The sequence below is a fragment of the Catharus ustulatus genome, chromosome 14 (assembly GCF_009819885.2).
Source record: "Catharus ustulatus isolate bCatUst1 chromosome 14, bCatUst1.pri.v2, whole genome shotgun sequence".
Classification (NCBI taxonomy): Eukaryota; Metazoa; Chordata; class Aves; order Passeriformes; family Turdidae; genus Catharus; species Catharus ustulatus.
The window spans coordinates 12,570,801-12,584,355 of NC_046234.1; the positions used below are offsets into that span (position 1 = coordinate 12,570,801).

A 13,555-nucleotide genomic window follows, 5' to 3' on the forward strand; every position below is an offset into this window, starting at 1 on the left:
GCCATTCCTGCATTTTTGACAGCACAGCTGCTGCTGTTTTTCTCTAGGTGAGTCTTCTTGTGTCTTGACCTTTGTTTGTACAGCTGTTTTTCCAGGTAGAAAAGGAAAATGATGTACTGTTCTGCATTTTGGTGGAGTTTGCTGTGTTTTCTTGTTCTCTGCCTATGTGAGATAGCAACCTGTTTCCAAAAGCTTGTCTCTGGTGGAATGAAAACACAATGTACAAAGAAATCTTAATTTTCAATGCATGATTCTTCATTTATTCTCAATGGGCCCAGCACGACCTTAACTGTCTTGAGAAATTGCTCATCTCTTAAATGCTTACTCATCTCAGAAAGATGGGAGTCCTTCACCCACACAGCACCTGGGGATTTAACCCACAGATGAGCAGTGAAATGAAAATTCATCCTGCCTAGTCTGACAGAATTGTTCAGCCAACAATCACCAGTGCTCCAACAGTACATAACCAGTAGCAGTGGGGTATGTTCATACTTTAAAAATCAAGTAGGTTGGTTTAGCTGCAGGGTTAAGACATTTTTTCTGAAGTAGTGCGATTTTTTTTCATCACTACATGAAAAGGAATATATAAATATTGGTAACAGTCATTTGGCTTTATGGAAAATAAATGAATTGTAGGTTTCCAGTCAAGGTACTGTCACTGGTAGTATTAAACATTGATGTCCAGAATGCATTGGTCTCCCTTGCTGGATAATGTGTACCTCTACAAGTAATCCATTAAAATTATTTCATGTGATGTGATGGTCTTTGATTTTAGCATCAGTCTGGTACCTAAGGAATTGTTCTTCTTGTTTTACAGTAAAATATGAGAGAATCAAATTCCTTGTAATCGCTTTGAAAAACTCAGTGGAGGTTTATGCTTGGGCTCCAAAGCCTTATCACAAATTCATGGCTTTTAAGGTAAGTGAAACATCACTTTGGTTCAGATGTGTCACTGTCTCTCACTGTTTTTCATCTACTCTCTGCTTTTGCTTTTGTTGTTTTGTATAACATTTATTCTAGCCAAAGATAAACTGAGTATTCTTTAAAAGAAAATGTAGCACATTTGATGTACTTTGGAGATGGCAGGGATGAAACTGTCACAGTTGTGTTTGATGTGAATAACTTGTTTCTCTGTACCCCAGCCAAACCCAGCAGGTGCTATGCCAAAATGTGCATTTGAATTGACAAAGTTGATGTTGATTTCCCTCAAAAGGGGAGGAAATTAAACACAGTGGTAGTCAGCCTACTTTTTGCCTAGTCCATTTCTAGAACCTTGATTTCTTTTTCAAACCACAAATGAATTATCCAACTGTCCTTGCAACTCAGTGGATGATGGATATTTAGCTCTTTAAATGTAACCTACTATTCAACAAAAATAGCATTCTAACTTTTGAGAATTTGTAGGATCCTAAATGTAGTTCTGCAAACCAACAATTTTACTGTGTTACAATCCTGCATTTTTCTTTTTCCCAGTCCTTTACCTCACTTCATCACAAACCACTGTCAGTTGACCTGACTGTTGAAAATGGGCAAAGATTAAAGGTCATATATGGCTCAGTAGTGGGATTTCATGCCATTGATGTGGACTCTGGATCTGTGTATGACTTGTACCTTCCAACACACGTAAGAGAATCCAAAAATATATATTAATGCCTTTGTTCTTTGGGTTGTGTATTGATGATGATCAGGTTAAGAGTTGTACTATTTTTCAAAACAGTGATCAGTGGCAGCTAATACAAAACCACTTTTCATATAGTTTTATAACACTGAAGTCCTGTTTAAATGCTTTTACTACATTTAGAATATCAGTTTCAGTGGTTTAATGTCAGAAAGCCTATTGTATGTCCAGTACTATTTTTAATTGATTTATCCTGGAAATTTAGGATTTAAACAGTCAAAGACACAATAATATCTACATGAATTTATGTGACTTTTACAATCTGCCACTGTGCAGACAGAAGAAACCAATTTCAGACTAAATAAATTTGCTGATCTTCTTGCCATTCAGTTGTCCGTGAAACCACTCTGTAAATTCAGAAGTTGTTTTAAATTTTCCTTGGGACTTTCTCATTAGATTGTCAGTAAGTTAGCATGAAGGAGTTGATTTCAGGGGTATGTGTACATCCTGCATTGTGTCTCTGAGGTGATGGTGATCACTAAATTCCTGCTTAAGATAACAGCAAATTGCCCTGCAGAAGTGAATGGCTGCCATGGGGCTGTCCAGTAAGAAGTCTGTGCTGTGGTGTTAGTATTTTTGGATTTTTGTTTGTTTGCTTATTTTTTAGCTATTGTAGATAGCTCTTTTCAAAGCTGTGTGTCCCAAAAGCCAGACAATCTTGGGGGCTTAGGTTCAGCAAACTGGCAGGTTGCAGACTGGCTCCAGTCTGATGGGAGGCTGCTGGCAGAGAAACTCCTGTGCACACTTGAACCCTCCCTGAAGTCAACAGTGCTCCACAGGGGCTGGGGTCCCATGGCCTCCTTGTATCCCCAGACCATGTGTCCCAAAGTTATGCTTGGGAGGTCTGAAGAAATCTCATCCCAGATCTGCATGTTGCAGCCTGTGCCATGAATCCATTTATTTTTTAACTTTTCTCCACTCTCAGCCCCTTGTTGTCAACCCAAACGAAAACCCACTCCTCCTGTGCAAGCCACTTGATCACTGCCGTGCCTGCAAGCCACAGCCTCCATGTTCTGTCAGACCTGTGTTCCTGATGGACACGGATGTAAGAGTGGCTGTTAGATTTATGGACTTCTCTTAACTGAAAAATGGCTCTTCTAGCTGTTCTAACTGTTGAATCACCTGCTAAAGGCTTGTACAGTTTATTTCTGTGTTGCTTTCTTTTAAAGGTACTTAGTATTTGTCTTGTTAGAGGGTTTATTTAATCTGACAGTGGCTTTGTTAACTATGCAGCCAGGATGAATTCACATCAGTTTGTAAATTGAAGTGTGGTACCCACGTGCCTTTCTGGAAGTGGGTTGCTGAGCAAGGTGAACAGCGACTTGTCAAAAGGATCATTAGCATAATTGCCCAAGAGAAAAAAGGCAAAGAACAAAAGTGAACTTTCTTAGAGGCTTTACTTTTTCAACAGGCTGCAAATACAATTAGGTACCTGATGAGAGAGATTTCCCAGATGACTGCCCTGAATATGTGGGGCACCTGAGACTCGCTGTGTTTGTGTGAGCTCTTCAGCCACAAGTTAGCACAGACTAAAAATATATTTTCTCTTCAGAGTCTTAGACCTGAAATAAATCAGCTGCTACAGCAGCTGTATATTTTTTGATATTCTATTATTTTAAAAGAGCTAGAACTGGCTAATTATCTCAAGGAGCTTTGTGGTGGCAGTAGCCCAGACTATAACAGGCTGACTTGAGATACTCTTGCTTTCTGGTAGCCTCTTTTCCTGGTTCCCCACCTCTTTCTTCATCTCTTACCTGCTCCGGTCGCTCATGCGAGTACCAAGGCAACGCATTAAAATTGCTCTGCGGCTCTGGATCCCCGTTCTAGTGTTACGGATAGTTGTTGCGGAGGCACGGAGTCAAGTGGGTGGCCTGAGTGTATTCAGTTTGGCAAGTACAGCTTCAGTGCTTCTTTTACTGTTCATTAATGTCTGTGCTTGAGGAAGAAAAGACCTGTGTGTGGCTGGCTTGTGAGAATGATGTAAAGCTCCAGTCATATGCTTCCTATAAAAATATTAATTGTGGTGGTTTAATTTACTGTTTAACATCCTGTTTTGAGTAGTGCTTTAAACAAGGAAATGCTTTGTTACTGTTTTTTTAAGGCTGTCCTCTTTTTCTTTCAAAACTGCTTTCATAAAACCCCACCTTCATGGTTGTATAGTTCATCTTTGGTTTTGGTTTTGGTTTTTTTTTTGCTTGGGATATGTTGGCTTCTGGGAGAGATTCGTGTGAGTGAAATGCACTGTTCCTGTGGCATGCAGAGGTGTGCCCAACAGCAGTCAAATGGGCAGCTATTTCTAGTGAAGGATGTGGGAAGGGAAGGACAGTGAAAAGGTCCAGGGAACCTTTTACAGCACGATAAATATTATTAAATTTGCAGGTTTTTAGCTTGTGAGTGAGGATAGGGAAATATCATGGAAAGTGAAAGCACTGATCTCCTGCAATGTGGGAGTTTCTGTCCTTCCTCCATTTTCTGAAAAAAATGTGAATTCAAATTTATTTCACCTTTCTCCTGTTTATATAATGCAAGTATTTTGTGAGTGACTAAGTAAATATTATTGTGTCTCAATGGCTCCATGGCTTCTTGAAACCAATGAACAATGGTGAATTTAAAGTGAACTATTGAACATTGATTTATTTGCAAACCTACCATCATATTCAAAGGGGGGAGAAGGGGAGAAAGTCTGTTTCTGAGGCTTACTAACTACAAACTATACAGCCTCTGAGAACAGGCATTTCTTTCACTTTCCATGAGCCATGAGCCATGAGCTAGGTCTTTTTATTGTGCTGCCAGGCTAGTTAGATCGATGTAATCGCTGAAATTGCAGTCCATGTTCTGATATAAATCTTAGCAAAATACGATTCTAGATCCAGGGGACAATTCGCCCACATGCCATTATCATCCTCCCAAACACCAGTGGCATGGAGCTCCTGCTCACCTATGAAGATGAAGGCATCTACATTGATATATATGGGCATTTCACAAAGGAGACTGTTCTACAGTGGGGAGAAATGCCAGCGTCTGTAGGTATGTATGAAAAATCACTCTGTATTAAATATAAGATTCTGCTGCATGAAGCCTGACTTCTTTATGAGGTTTGTATCTATGTGGAAATGGTTGTATGGCACATAAAGCACCTTCTGAGCAAACCAGATGTGTAGAAGAGTAAACAGATTTATGGGTGTTTGTGTTAACACAGCCAATGATTGCAGTAGGGGCTTCCCATTTGGACCACATTCTGTATTCTTGTCACACTGTTTATTGCATCACACATTGGCTATACAGACAGACTTCACTGAGGATGCAGCTTACCACCAGTTTCCACAGGGAGAATTATGTGAATTACAGAGGGAGGAAAGAGTTTTCGTTGTTCATAGCTCACAGCGTTTTATGTAGAAATTCACAGCTACTGAGGGGTCAGTTACTGAAGAGATCTGTAACTGCTGTCAAATGGCCCCTTCATTTTATCACTTTAAATTCACGGGGCTGCTGCCCAGGGTATTTGTGATAGATTCTTAATCTCCCTGTGCTTGCACTTGGCTGTTAGGAGATTCTGGTTGTACTGGAGCCAGGACAGCTGTTTGTTTCACCTTTCCCATAGGGCTTCAGGCTAACAGTATGGGGAAAATGAAGAACAACACAGGCAGATTTTTAGGTTTATTGCTTGTTACTTTTAATTTCTGTCTCACTCCTGTTCTTTATTTTAAAACAAACATACCAACAAAACAAGCTGCAGATAATTAGACTGCACAGAAGCCTGTTACTAGCTTGGAGGAAACTGGATATCACAGTGAAAAATCAAGGATGTTCACCTTTCACTTCTACCCCACTAGTTTTAGGAAAAGCCCATCTTTGGGATGTGCTACAAACCAAATTTGACTACTGATTGAAATCACATTTCCACTAAAAATTAGCCTAACCTATAAACACACAACTCAAACTTCACATAAGGGCCTCTGTTAACTGTTATTTTAATAATTTTACACTAATTCCTATTAATTTTCTTAATCCTTCAATATCCTTGGCTGCAGACAAAAACATTATGAGAGAAGTGTGAATAACTGTTATTTGAATGGCCCTGCTTAGGGCAACTTGACAGTTTCTTAAAAGATGCTGTTTTCTTGGGATTTCTATACCCATTTCAAACCTCCTGAAGTCTACATGAGTGTATCTCAATTTCCAATCTGTTGCAGAGATAGAAGGGTCTTGTGTTACCCTCAGGTTGCTCTCTAGCCATCCTTTGCTCATTTCTTGATTTCTTTAAACAAGTATTTTGAAAGAAAAGTTTGTACTTGATGAGAGTATTTTGATAGAAAAAATAAAAAATAGTTTGTATTATAATCGATGGATTTAGGGCAGGGAATCTAAATATATCTTATTCATAGTCTTAAATTGGGACCTCTGTGACCATTCTGTTAAAAAGAAATCAAAGAAAGGAAGCTCAAATCCCATGGGAAATTAAACTGTAGAAGTATTCTATGTTTAATCTGAAAGATGTACACATACGTAGGGCTAAATATAAATATAGCCGTAATATTTTCTATAAAACATGTTTTAAAAAGGCATTAAGAAACATCAAGTTAATAAGATTTCAGAGCACTCCTGCCCTTTTGTGTGAGTAATGAATCATTTACAGTATGTAGCCATAGAGAGTTGACACAAATCTGGATATTCCCAGAGGAACTAGTAAAACTCTTTATTTCCTTTTCCCTGTACATTTCAGAAGCAAGAAGACTATTCTGTAGAGAAACAGACAGTGTTACCAAAAGGTGGTTAAATTACTGCCTCAGTGCTCCACAACATACCAGCTGGAAGCACAGGATATTTTTATCTAAAGCTGAAGCGGAAAGTGGACTTAAAGTAACTATTCCCAAGGTGCTCATAGTATAGGAGCTACTGTTCCAAAATAAGACAACTTTATTCTGAGTATCTGCTCTCAGTTCATCTCACTTGAAACACCTCTAAGAGCTCCCACGTGGGAAGATTATCATGACTCAGTCCTGACCTTTGAATTCATAGCCTGCTATCCTTCAAATTAATCTCCATGTACAGATCCTTATTACTGGACAACTGTGCAAATGGTGTAATGAGGCTATTTTGTTTGCATGCTGTTTCACAGATGAAATTTGGGAAAGAATTTTTAAATTCTGCTACAAATCTGAGATTTTATGCTACTTGTACTTAAACCTGCCATTGTCAGTTGACAAGTTCTTGGTATATTGGCCAGACAGCAGAGCATCAGAGCTTAACTTGGCATATCTGGTCTATTCTGTTCCTGTTTTGAATACTGCCTGGAGGCCAGATCTCTTCAGAATACAGCAGAAGTGGTCCAGCAGATGACCTAGAGGTTGCAGCAGAGACTAATGAAGTGGTAACTGGGAGCTGCAAGGAAGCAATCACATTGAGATCTGCCAAAGGCACAGATACAGACACAGCACCTGGAGTGGAAATTTCATAGAGGGAAAAAGATCAGGAGGCTTATTAGTTCTTTGTTGCTAGGCTTATGTGACCCATACTAAACACTGTGGCCACAGGATGGTTTCATGCTGTTTATATATATGCACCTGCCTTGCTCCCCCAGAACCACAGAGTGCCTCCCTCTCTGCTGTGTTCAAAAGCAAAGTTTGAAAAGGTTAATATGATGCCATTTGGTACAAATAAATAGCAAAAGTTTGAGTCTTGTATCATTTTGATGTTCCTCACTTTGTGGGTGGTCTGGGCTTACTTTTCAGATACTGTAGACTGCACAGTGCTGCACTGTTCAGAAATGTTAATGACACTTTCTACACAGCCTGCAGCAATGGTGCCCTGTTGTTTAAAGATTTTAAAATACATTCATTTCATGAGGTTGAGTTTTAGAAAATACTCCTCCTTTTTGCTACTCATCCTCAGTTGCTCACTGCTGCTTTGCTTTTAAAACAGGTTGATTTCTTCCTCTTTCCTCATGACTGGGATACTGGGAAAGTATTATCTTGCTCTCAGCATTAGTGGCAGGGAAGCCTTCAGTGTGTGCAAAGAGTAACTGAAAGTCTTCTGAACAGATTTAGGGGAAATTGATAGTCTCTGAGGAAAGTAAAATCACAACACTGTAACCAAACCATATGTGTTTCCAAGGAGGTATGATTTTCATACATTTGTTCTAACAACAATTATAAAGCAAAGATTCCAAGTCAATATTAAGTCAACCCTGCTAGAAATATATACAGTCATGTGGGCATATTGCCTCTATTTTCTGCTCTCCTTCTCAAGCAGGATTGCAGGCTGTTGCTTCCAGTATCAGTCTGTACTGAAAGTTCAATTTTTAGGCAAAAACCTAAATCAACATGGAAGGTTTTAAGAAGCAGACCTTGCTCACACTAATAATGTAGGGCAGACATTCACTGTCCAATGAAACTAAACCAGTCCAGTGCCCACATTCTCTTCACATCATTTTAAAACACCAGAATTCTCAGACTAGTGAAATAGTTGATAGTTGAGCAAGAAGAACAATTTCTGAGCATTGACTACCAATAGAGCATAACTAATGTGATTTTACCTTGGAAGCCCATACAAGCACCAATCGGAGGGCTTGCACTGAAACTGTGCCTAATTTGAGATCTGTGATGTTAACTCCTTCATCACTATTCCAATTTCTTATTGCCAGATTTAAAGGGAGTTTTGTAGTAAGCTTCCACAGTGCTAAAATATCTTCTTTTGGTTTTGGAAATATTGCACATAATCAGTGATGGGAAGACATCAAATCAGTCATGCCATGGTCTCAGATTCTGAAGTATTTGGGTTTCAGCTGAAACTGAATTAAGCTAAACTCCACAGTAAATACAAACTTTCCTAACAGGAGCAGAGTACAGTGGGTACAGAGAAGACAGTCAACACTTCTCTTGAATGTGAACAGTTAAAGGATGAAAGGCAAAGATGGGCACAAGTTGCACCAAGATATTAGGAAAAAATGTTCAGCCTTGAAAGTAGTGATGCATTGCAGCAGGGTCTTGAAAAGGTTGTGAAATATCCATCAAATATATCTGCACAAGGTCCTGAGTAACCCTGTCTATTTTGGCCCCACTTTGGGGCCAGTGGTTAAACAAGGTGCCCTTCAGAGGTTTCCTCCAAGCTTTTGTGAGTCTAAGATATACAGTAGTAGTTAAGATTTATGTCTAGAGTTCAAAATTATTCTGAGAGGACTAACTAAAATTTATTTACTATTCCTAAGGCTTTTTGTGCAAAATTAAAATATAAATAATACAAAATATATTGTTTTCAAAGAGAAATACATCAGATCCATACTTAACATAAATTATGCAAAAATCAGTCTTTCAGCTGTTAAATAGTACCTTTTTTTTTCTCTCTTTTTTTTTCCTTTTAGCTTACCTACAGTCCAATCAAGTCATGGGCTGGGGAGAAAAAGCAATTGAACTACGCTCTGTGGAAACAGGAAATCTGGAAGGAGTATTTATGCACAAGAAAGCACAGAAGCTAAAATTTCTATGTGAAAGAAATGACAAGGTACAGAGATGACTACAGCTTGGTGACTTAGCAAAAATGAGTAATAGCTGACTATAACAGACCAGTTCATTTTGGTAACTTTGTTATTGGTTATTTCCTACCTTGGTACAACTATGCACCTGTTCAGTGCAGTCACTGATCCCACAAAGCACCCATTATGGATGTTCATTATGGATGTTCATTCTGGATGATGCACACATGCCCACCACCAGCTGTCAGAGCTCTCTATTCCACCCAGCCTTCACTGCTATCAGTGATAACAAATGCAGGCATTGTGAACTGCACAGCACCACAGGGGTGATGGGGGGGTTAGTGAGTGGGCCCCAAATATTCCCAGCTACAGGGCTGCCTCTCCTGGGCTACTGAAATTACAGAGCCCTCATCATGGAGGGAAAAAAAACCAACCCAACACTCTTAATTGCAGACACCAAGTATGGATAATCAGGTATGATTTCTTGCACATAGCAATTTTGGTAAATATTCTCTGAAATCTGTTTAGTCCCACTATTTCATATTTAGAAAACTGAAGCCCTAAAACCTTAGATTAATTATTTTATGTCTTTTCAAATAGGGAAATAAATACATTGAGAAAATACAGTTGTACTAGAAGTACAGTTTCACTTTAAAAGTTTCTCATGGGATTACAATTCAATTGTGATATATGTATATCCTTGTATTTGGGACTGTGGCATTCTATCACCTTTCCTATATGAGTAAAAATATTTTCATAAATATAAACTGACAGGAGCATCTTTTTTTTCTTCTTTTTTTTTTCCTTTTCAAGGTGTTCTTTGCATCTGTGCAGTCAGGAGGCAGCAGTCAAATATACTTTATGACTCTTGGTCAAAATGTACTATTCAACTGGTAAAGTACATCAAAATGAAGAAAATGAAAAATTCCCTGTAGGCAGCAGTGTAAAATTCTCAGAGGTAATACACACAAATTTGCACTTCTTACCTACAAAAATGTTGTCATTATTGACTCATCAAAATTCATATTCTTTCAGTCTGGAAAGAATTCCGCTTTCCCGTTGAAGTATTGCGAACATGTTTAGTTTGTCTTTCAAAGTACGTTGCAAACAAAGATTGTATTAGGAGACTTTAGTGAAGAATGTAGCCAATATAAGAAGCTCCTGTACTCTGAAAAATGGACAGTTTCACTTTCACAGGTGATGTAATGTTGGTATCTTGAACTGAAGTTACTTTTTATGGACAGTGACAGCTGTAGGTAGATACAAAAACACAGTTGGAATCTATTTTGAATTGGGTTGGGGCTCGTTTTACAGTTTAAGCAAGCTGTTACTGTGTCACTGTGTCAAGATGAACTCGAATGACTTGTGCAAGTCTTACAAGAGTGAAAGAGTAAGGATTTGTGGTGGGTCCCAGCACAGACCAGAGGGCTTGAGGGATCCTCCCTCCTTGTCCACCTTGTGCTGGGTGGACAGGTGTGTTTCAGTACAGAGTTGTAAAAATGTTCATTCTGATCATGTGCCCCATCTGGGAGATTTTTACAAATGCAGGAGGGGACACACTGTTTATCTCAGGGCTGGATGCCTGAGCCCATAGACACAGTTACTGTAGGATGTATTTGTAAAAACAGTTTAAATATTCTGTCAAAATCACAGATGCATAAAGCATTATAAAACAGAACCTGTAACTTTTATTCACACCTGGAACCCACACTCATATGAATTGATTTAAAGGCACTACCCATGTATATAAATAAGGGCACAAGAGCAGGCACTTTCTTTTCTTCCTTCTTGCTCTTTCACATCAAATCTTTATGTATTTGTATGTAAATATAATCTTTCCACAATGGATGTTGAAATTAACAAATGTATTCTTAATATAGTTATGAAAATATCCAAAGAGTTAATCTATTATAAATAGAAAATATAAATAATTCCAGGTGCTTTCTATGCTAATTATATCTAAATAAAGCTGTGTCTTCTAGTGTTATTGGTGCCAGTGTTTCTGCATAAACTCTGTTCTCAGGGGCTTATAAATTGGCCATAAAACTATAGAGATATAATATATATATATATATATACACACACAATATATATAATCATATACTATGATTCAGTTGTAGGGTTTAATGTAATCCTCATGAAGCTGATTTTTGGATGTGCTTTGAAAATGTAAAGCATCAAATGTAATAAAAGCGCTCATTCCAGACATGATACAGTAGGGATAATGCTGTGGGCAAAAGTGAAATCACTAGTTCCAGTGCTTGAAAATAGGTATTTTTTACTTGAAATATTTGATACTTAAAGGTGCAGGGAAAGTGTGTTTGAATATCTGATCATCTACCTCAAGGATGATGATTCTGTGTTGACTGAGAGGGCAGAAGCAGAGTTGCTGGAACTGGTAGCTGTGCTGTCCTGTCCGTCAGTGCAGGTGCTGGCAGTGATGCTGTGACTGACAGCTGCTCAGAACTGCTCTCCCTGGGTCTGTCAGCAGGGAATCAAACTGGGAGCTAACCACCCTTCCCTTTGTTCCCTGTGCTGGCACCTCACTGCTACAGGCAGGTCAGAGGTGCCTGCACTGTTGCTGTGATGTTTTTGGCTATATGGAGGACTGCACTTTCCAAAGTTACTAAACTAGCACTTTTCACAGGCACTAGCTTATCTCAAAATGTATAGTGTTTTTTAATGAAGCATTTTCCTTTTAAATGTTTAACTAACAGAAAAATAAGCCTAAAGCCATACTAAAAAAAATGCAATTAAATACTCAAAGTGGTTCTTAATGTATGTGAGTAATTAGCTTGTGTGCAGACTTGAAATCTGAATGGAAAACTGCTTGGGCAGAGCTGTGTGACAACAAGAACTCTGGTCATAGTAATGTTCCTGCCTGTTGTCAGGGCCAGGGCTGGGGCAAATGAGCAGAGCCTGTCTTGGCTCCCTGTGCTGCTGAACACTTGGGCTGGTTGCATTTAACTCACAGAACAACAACACCACCAAACAAACAACAGCAGAAATACAAAGAAAAAAAACAACAACAAAACCAAACAGGCCCAAATCTATAACAGAACCAGAGGTAAAAGTTACAATTACTGTCAAAAAGTAAGTTGCAGACAATCAATCAATTTATAAGCAACTTTCTTGCTTTTGACTTAAAAGTCTAAGAGACTGTGAAGGAAGAAGAGCTTTCATTTTGCACACAGTAGGTGCAAAGCTGCTCGTGCTGTAAGTAAGCAGTGATCCAGGCTTCCCTGCAATATTTTGAAGTGTGCTTATCTCAGCAGCCTCTGCATTACAGAGGATGCATGTGATTTTTCTCCCTCCCCTGTTCTGGTGTCAACAGGTAGGAGACAGATATTCTCCTGATGCTAGGGACTAGTTAAAAAGAGTTTAGCAAAGAACAGTGGGAATTTGTAACAACAACTCATATCAACATATTAAACAAGTAAATGTGATAAAACTTATGTAAGTTTACTGTAGCAGAAAATTGTGACAATAAGTTGACACACTGTGAAGAAGTTTAAGTCCATGCTAAAAGATAAAAAGATCAAACAACCCCAAGTTCAAGAGAGGCAATATGCACTATCACATTGAGACTGTAATTATTCATTCTGTTTCCCTCTATTAGCGTGCATTTCTAGCTACAATTCAAGGCAGTGAGTTGGATTTTCATCTTCTGTTCTCTATGGAAAAACATTGAAAACTTTCCATGTGTAATTATGGAAAGCATGAGGCACCTAGAGGTGAATACTTTTGAAGGATTTAGAAGTGGTATTGCAAATAGCAATAGCAACGGGATGCAACCAGGAGAAACCTGTGGCATTGGCTCTATATCAAGGGATAGTCAGTATGGTTGAACATGAGAAAGAGCCCAGAGATGTTGAGAAGAGTAAGAGAAGAAAGGGGAAGTGACTGAAGAGGAGGGAAAAGCTGAAGAAAATAAACAGGAGTAACCAAAGGGGAAGGAGTGGATGTTGGGCACAGCATATTGTTGTAGAAGGAATACAAAAGGTTAAAAGATGTTAAGAAAGCAGCCAAAGAAATGGAAAGGTGTCTGAAGTGACTTGGGGGGCACTGAATGTGGGAGTGTTCTGAATAACTGTTCAGTTCAAAAGTACAAAGGCCAGAAGAAAAAAATCTAGTAACCAAGGTTATCCAGATATAATTTTAACTATGCAAAATGTATATCACATTTGTAATTTCATTTTGTGAGGTGTTTCACTAGCTGTGCCCTTTCACTAACTTTTAAAACCAAGAAGTGAACTGCTTGATGTGTTTTTCTAGTGATGTCACTTTGACATGAGAAAATGCTACAGGGGCAGAATGTTAAGGATCCATGTCATTAACCCTTTGGTACATGCAGTCTCCTAATGGCAGGTGGTGCTCATAATGTTGCATTTGCCACACAAGATTGT

The 13,555-nt window shown here is 38.7% G+C and overlaps 1 protein-coding gene across 4 annotated transcripts in view; it reads left to right on the forward strand.

Annotated features, from left to right (window-relative positions):
• The window catches only part of LOC117002834 (mitogen-activated protein kinase kinase kinase kinase 4-like), a 90,275-nt gene extending 77,109 nt beyond the window's left edge, over positions 1–13,166 (forward strand). For 3 of the 4 annotated variants that reach the window (XM_033072311.1, XM_033072312.1, XM_033072313.1), the window contains exons 27-31: positions 818–918; positions 1,474–1,623; positions 4,546–4,705; positions 9,039–9,178; positions 9,963–13,166. In XM_033072311.1, coding sequence (XP_032928202.1) covers positions 818–918; positions 1,474–1,623; positions 4,546–4,705; positions 9,039–9,178; positions 9,963–10,046 — 635 coding nt within the window. In that variant the 3' untranslated portion in view covers positions 10,047–13,166. Of the gene's footprint in view, positions 1–817; positions 919–1,473; positions 1,624–3,392; positions 3,566–4,545; positions 4,706–9,038; positions 9,179–9,962 lie in introns of those variants that run through there. The other variant, XM_042779720.1, reaches the window with a different exon arrangement.
• Positions 13,167–13,555: the final 389 nt, after the last annotated feature.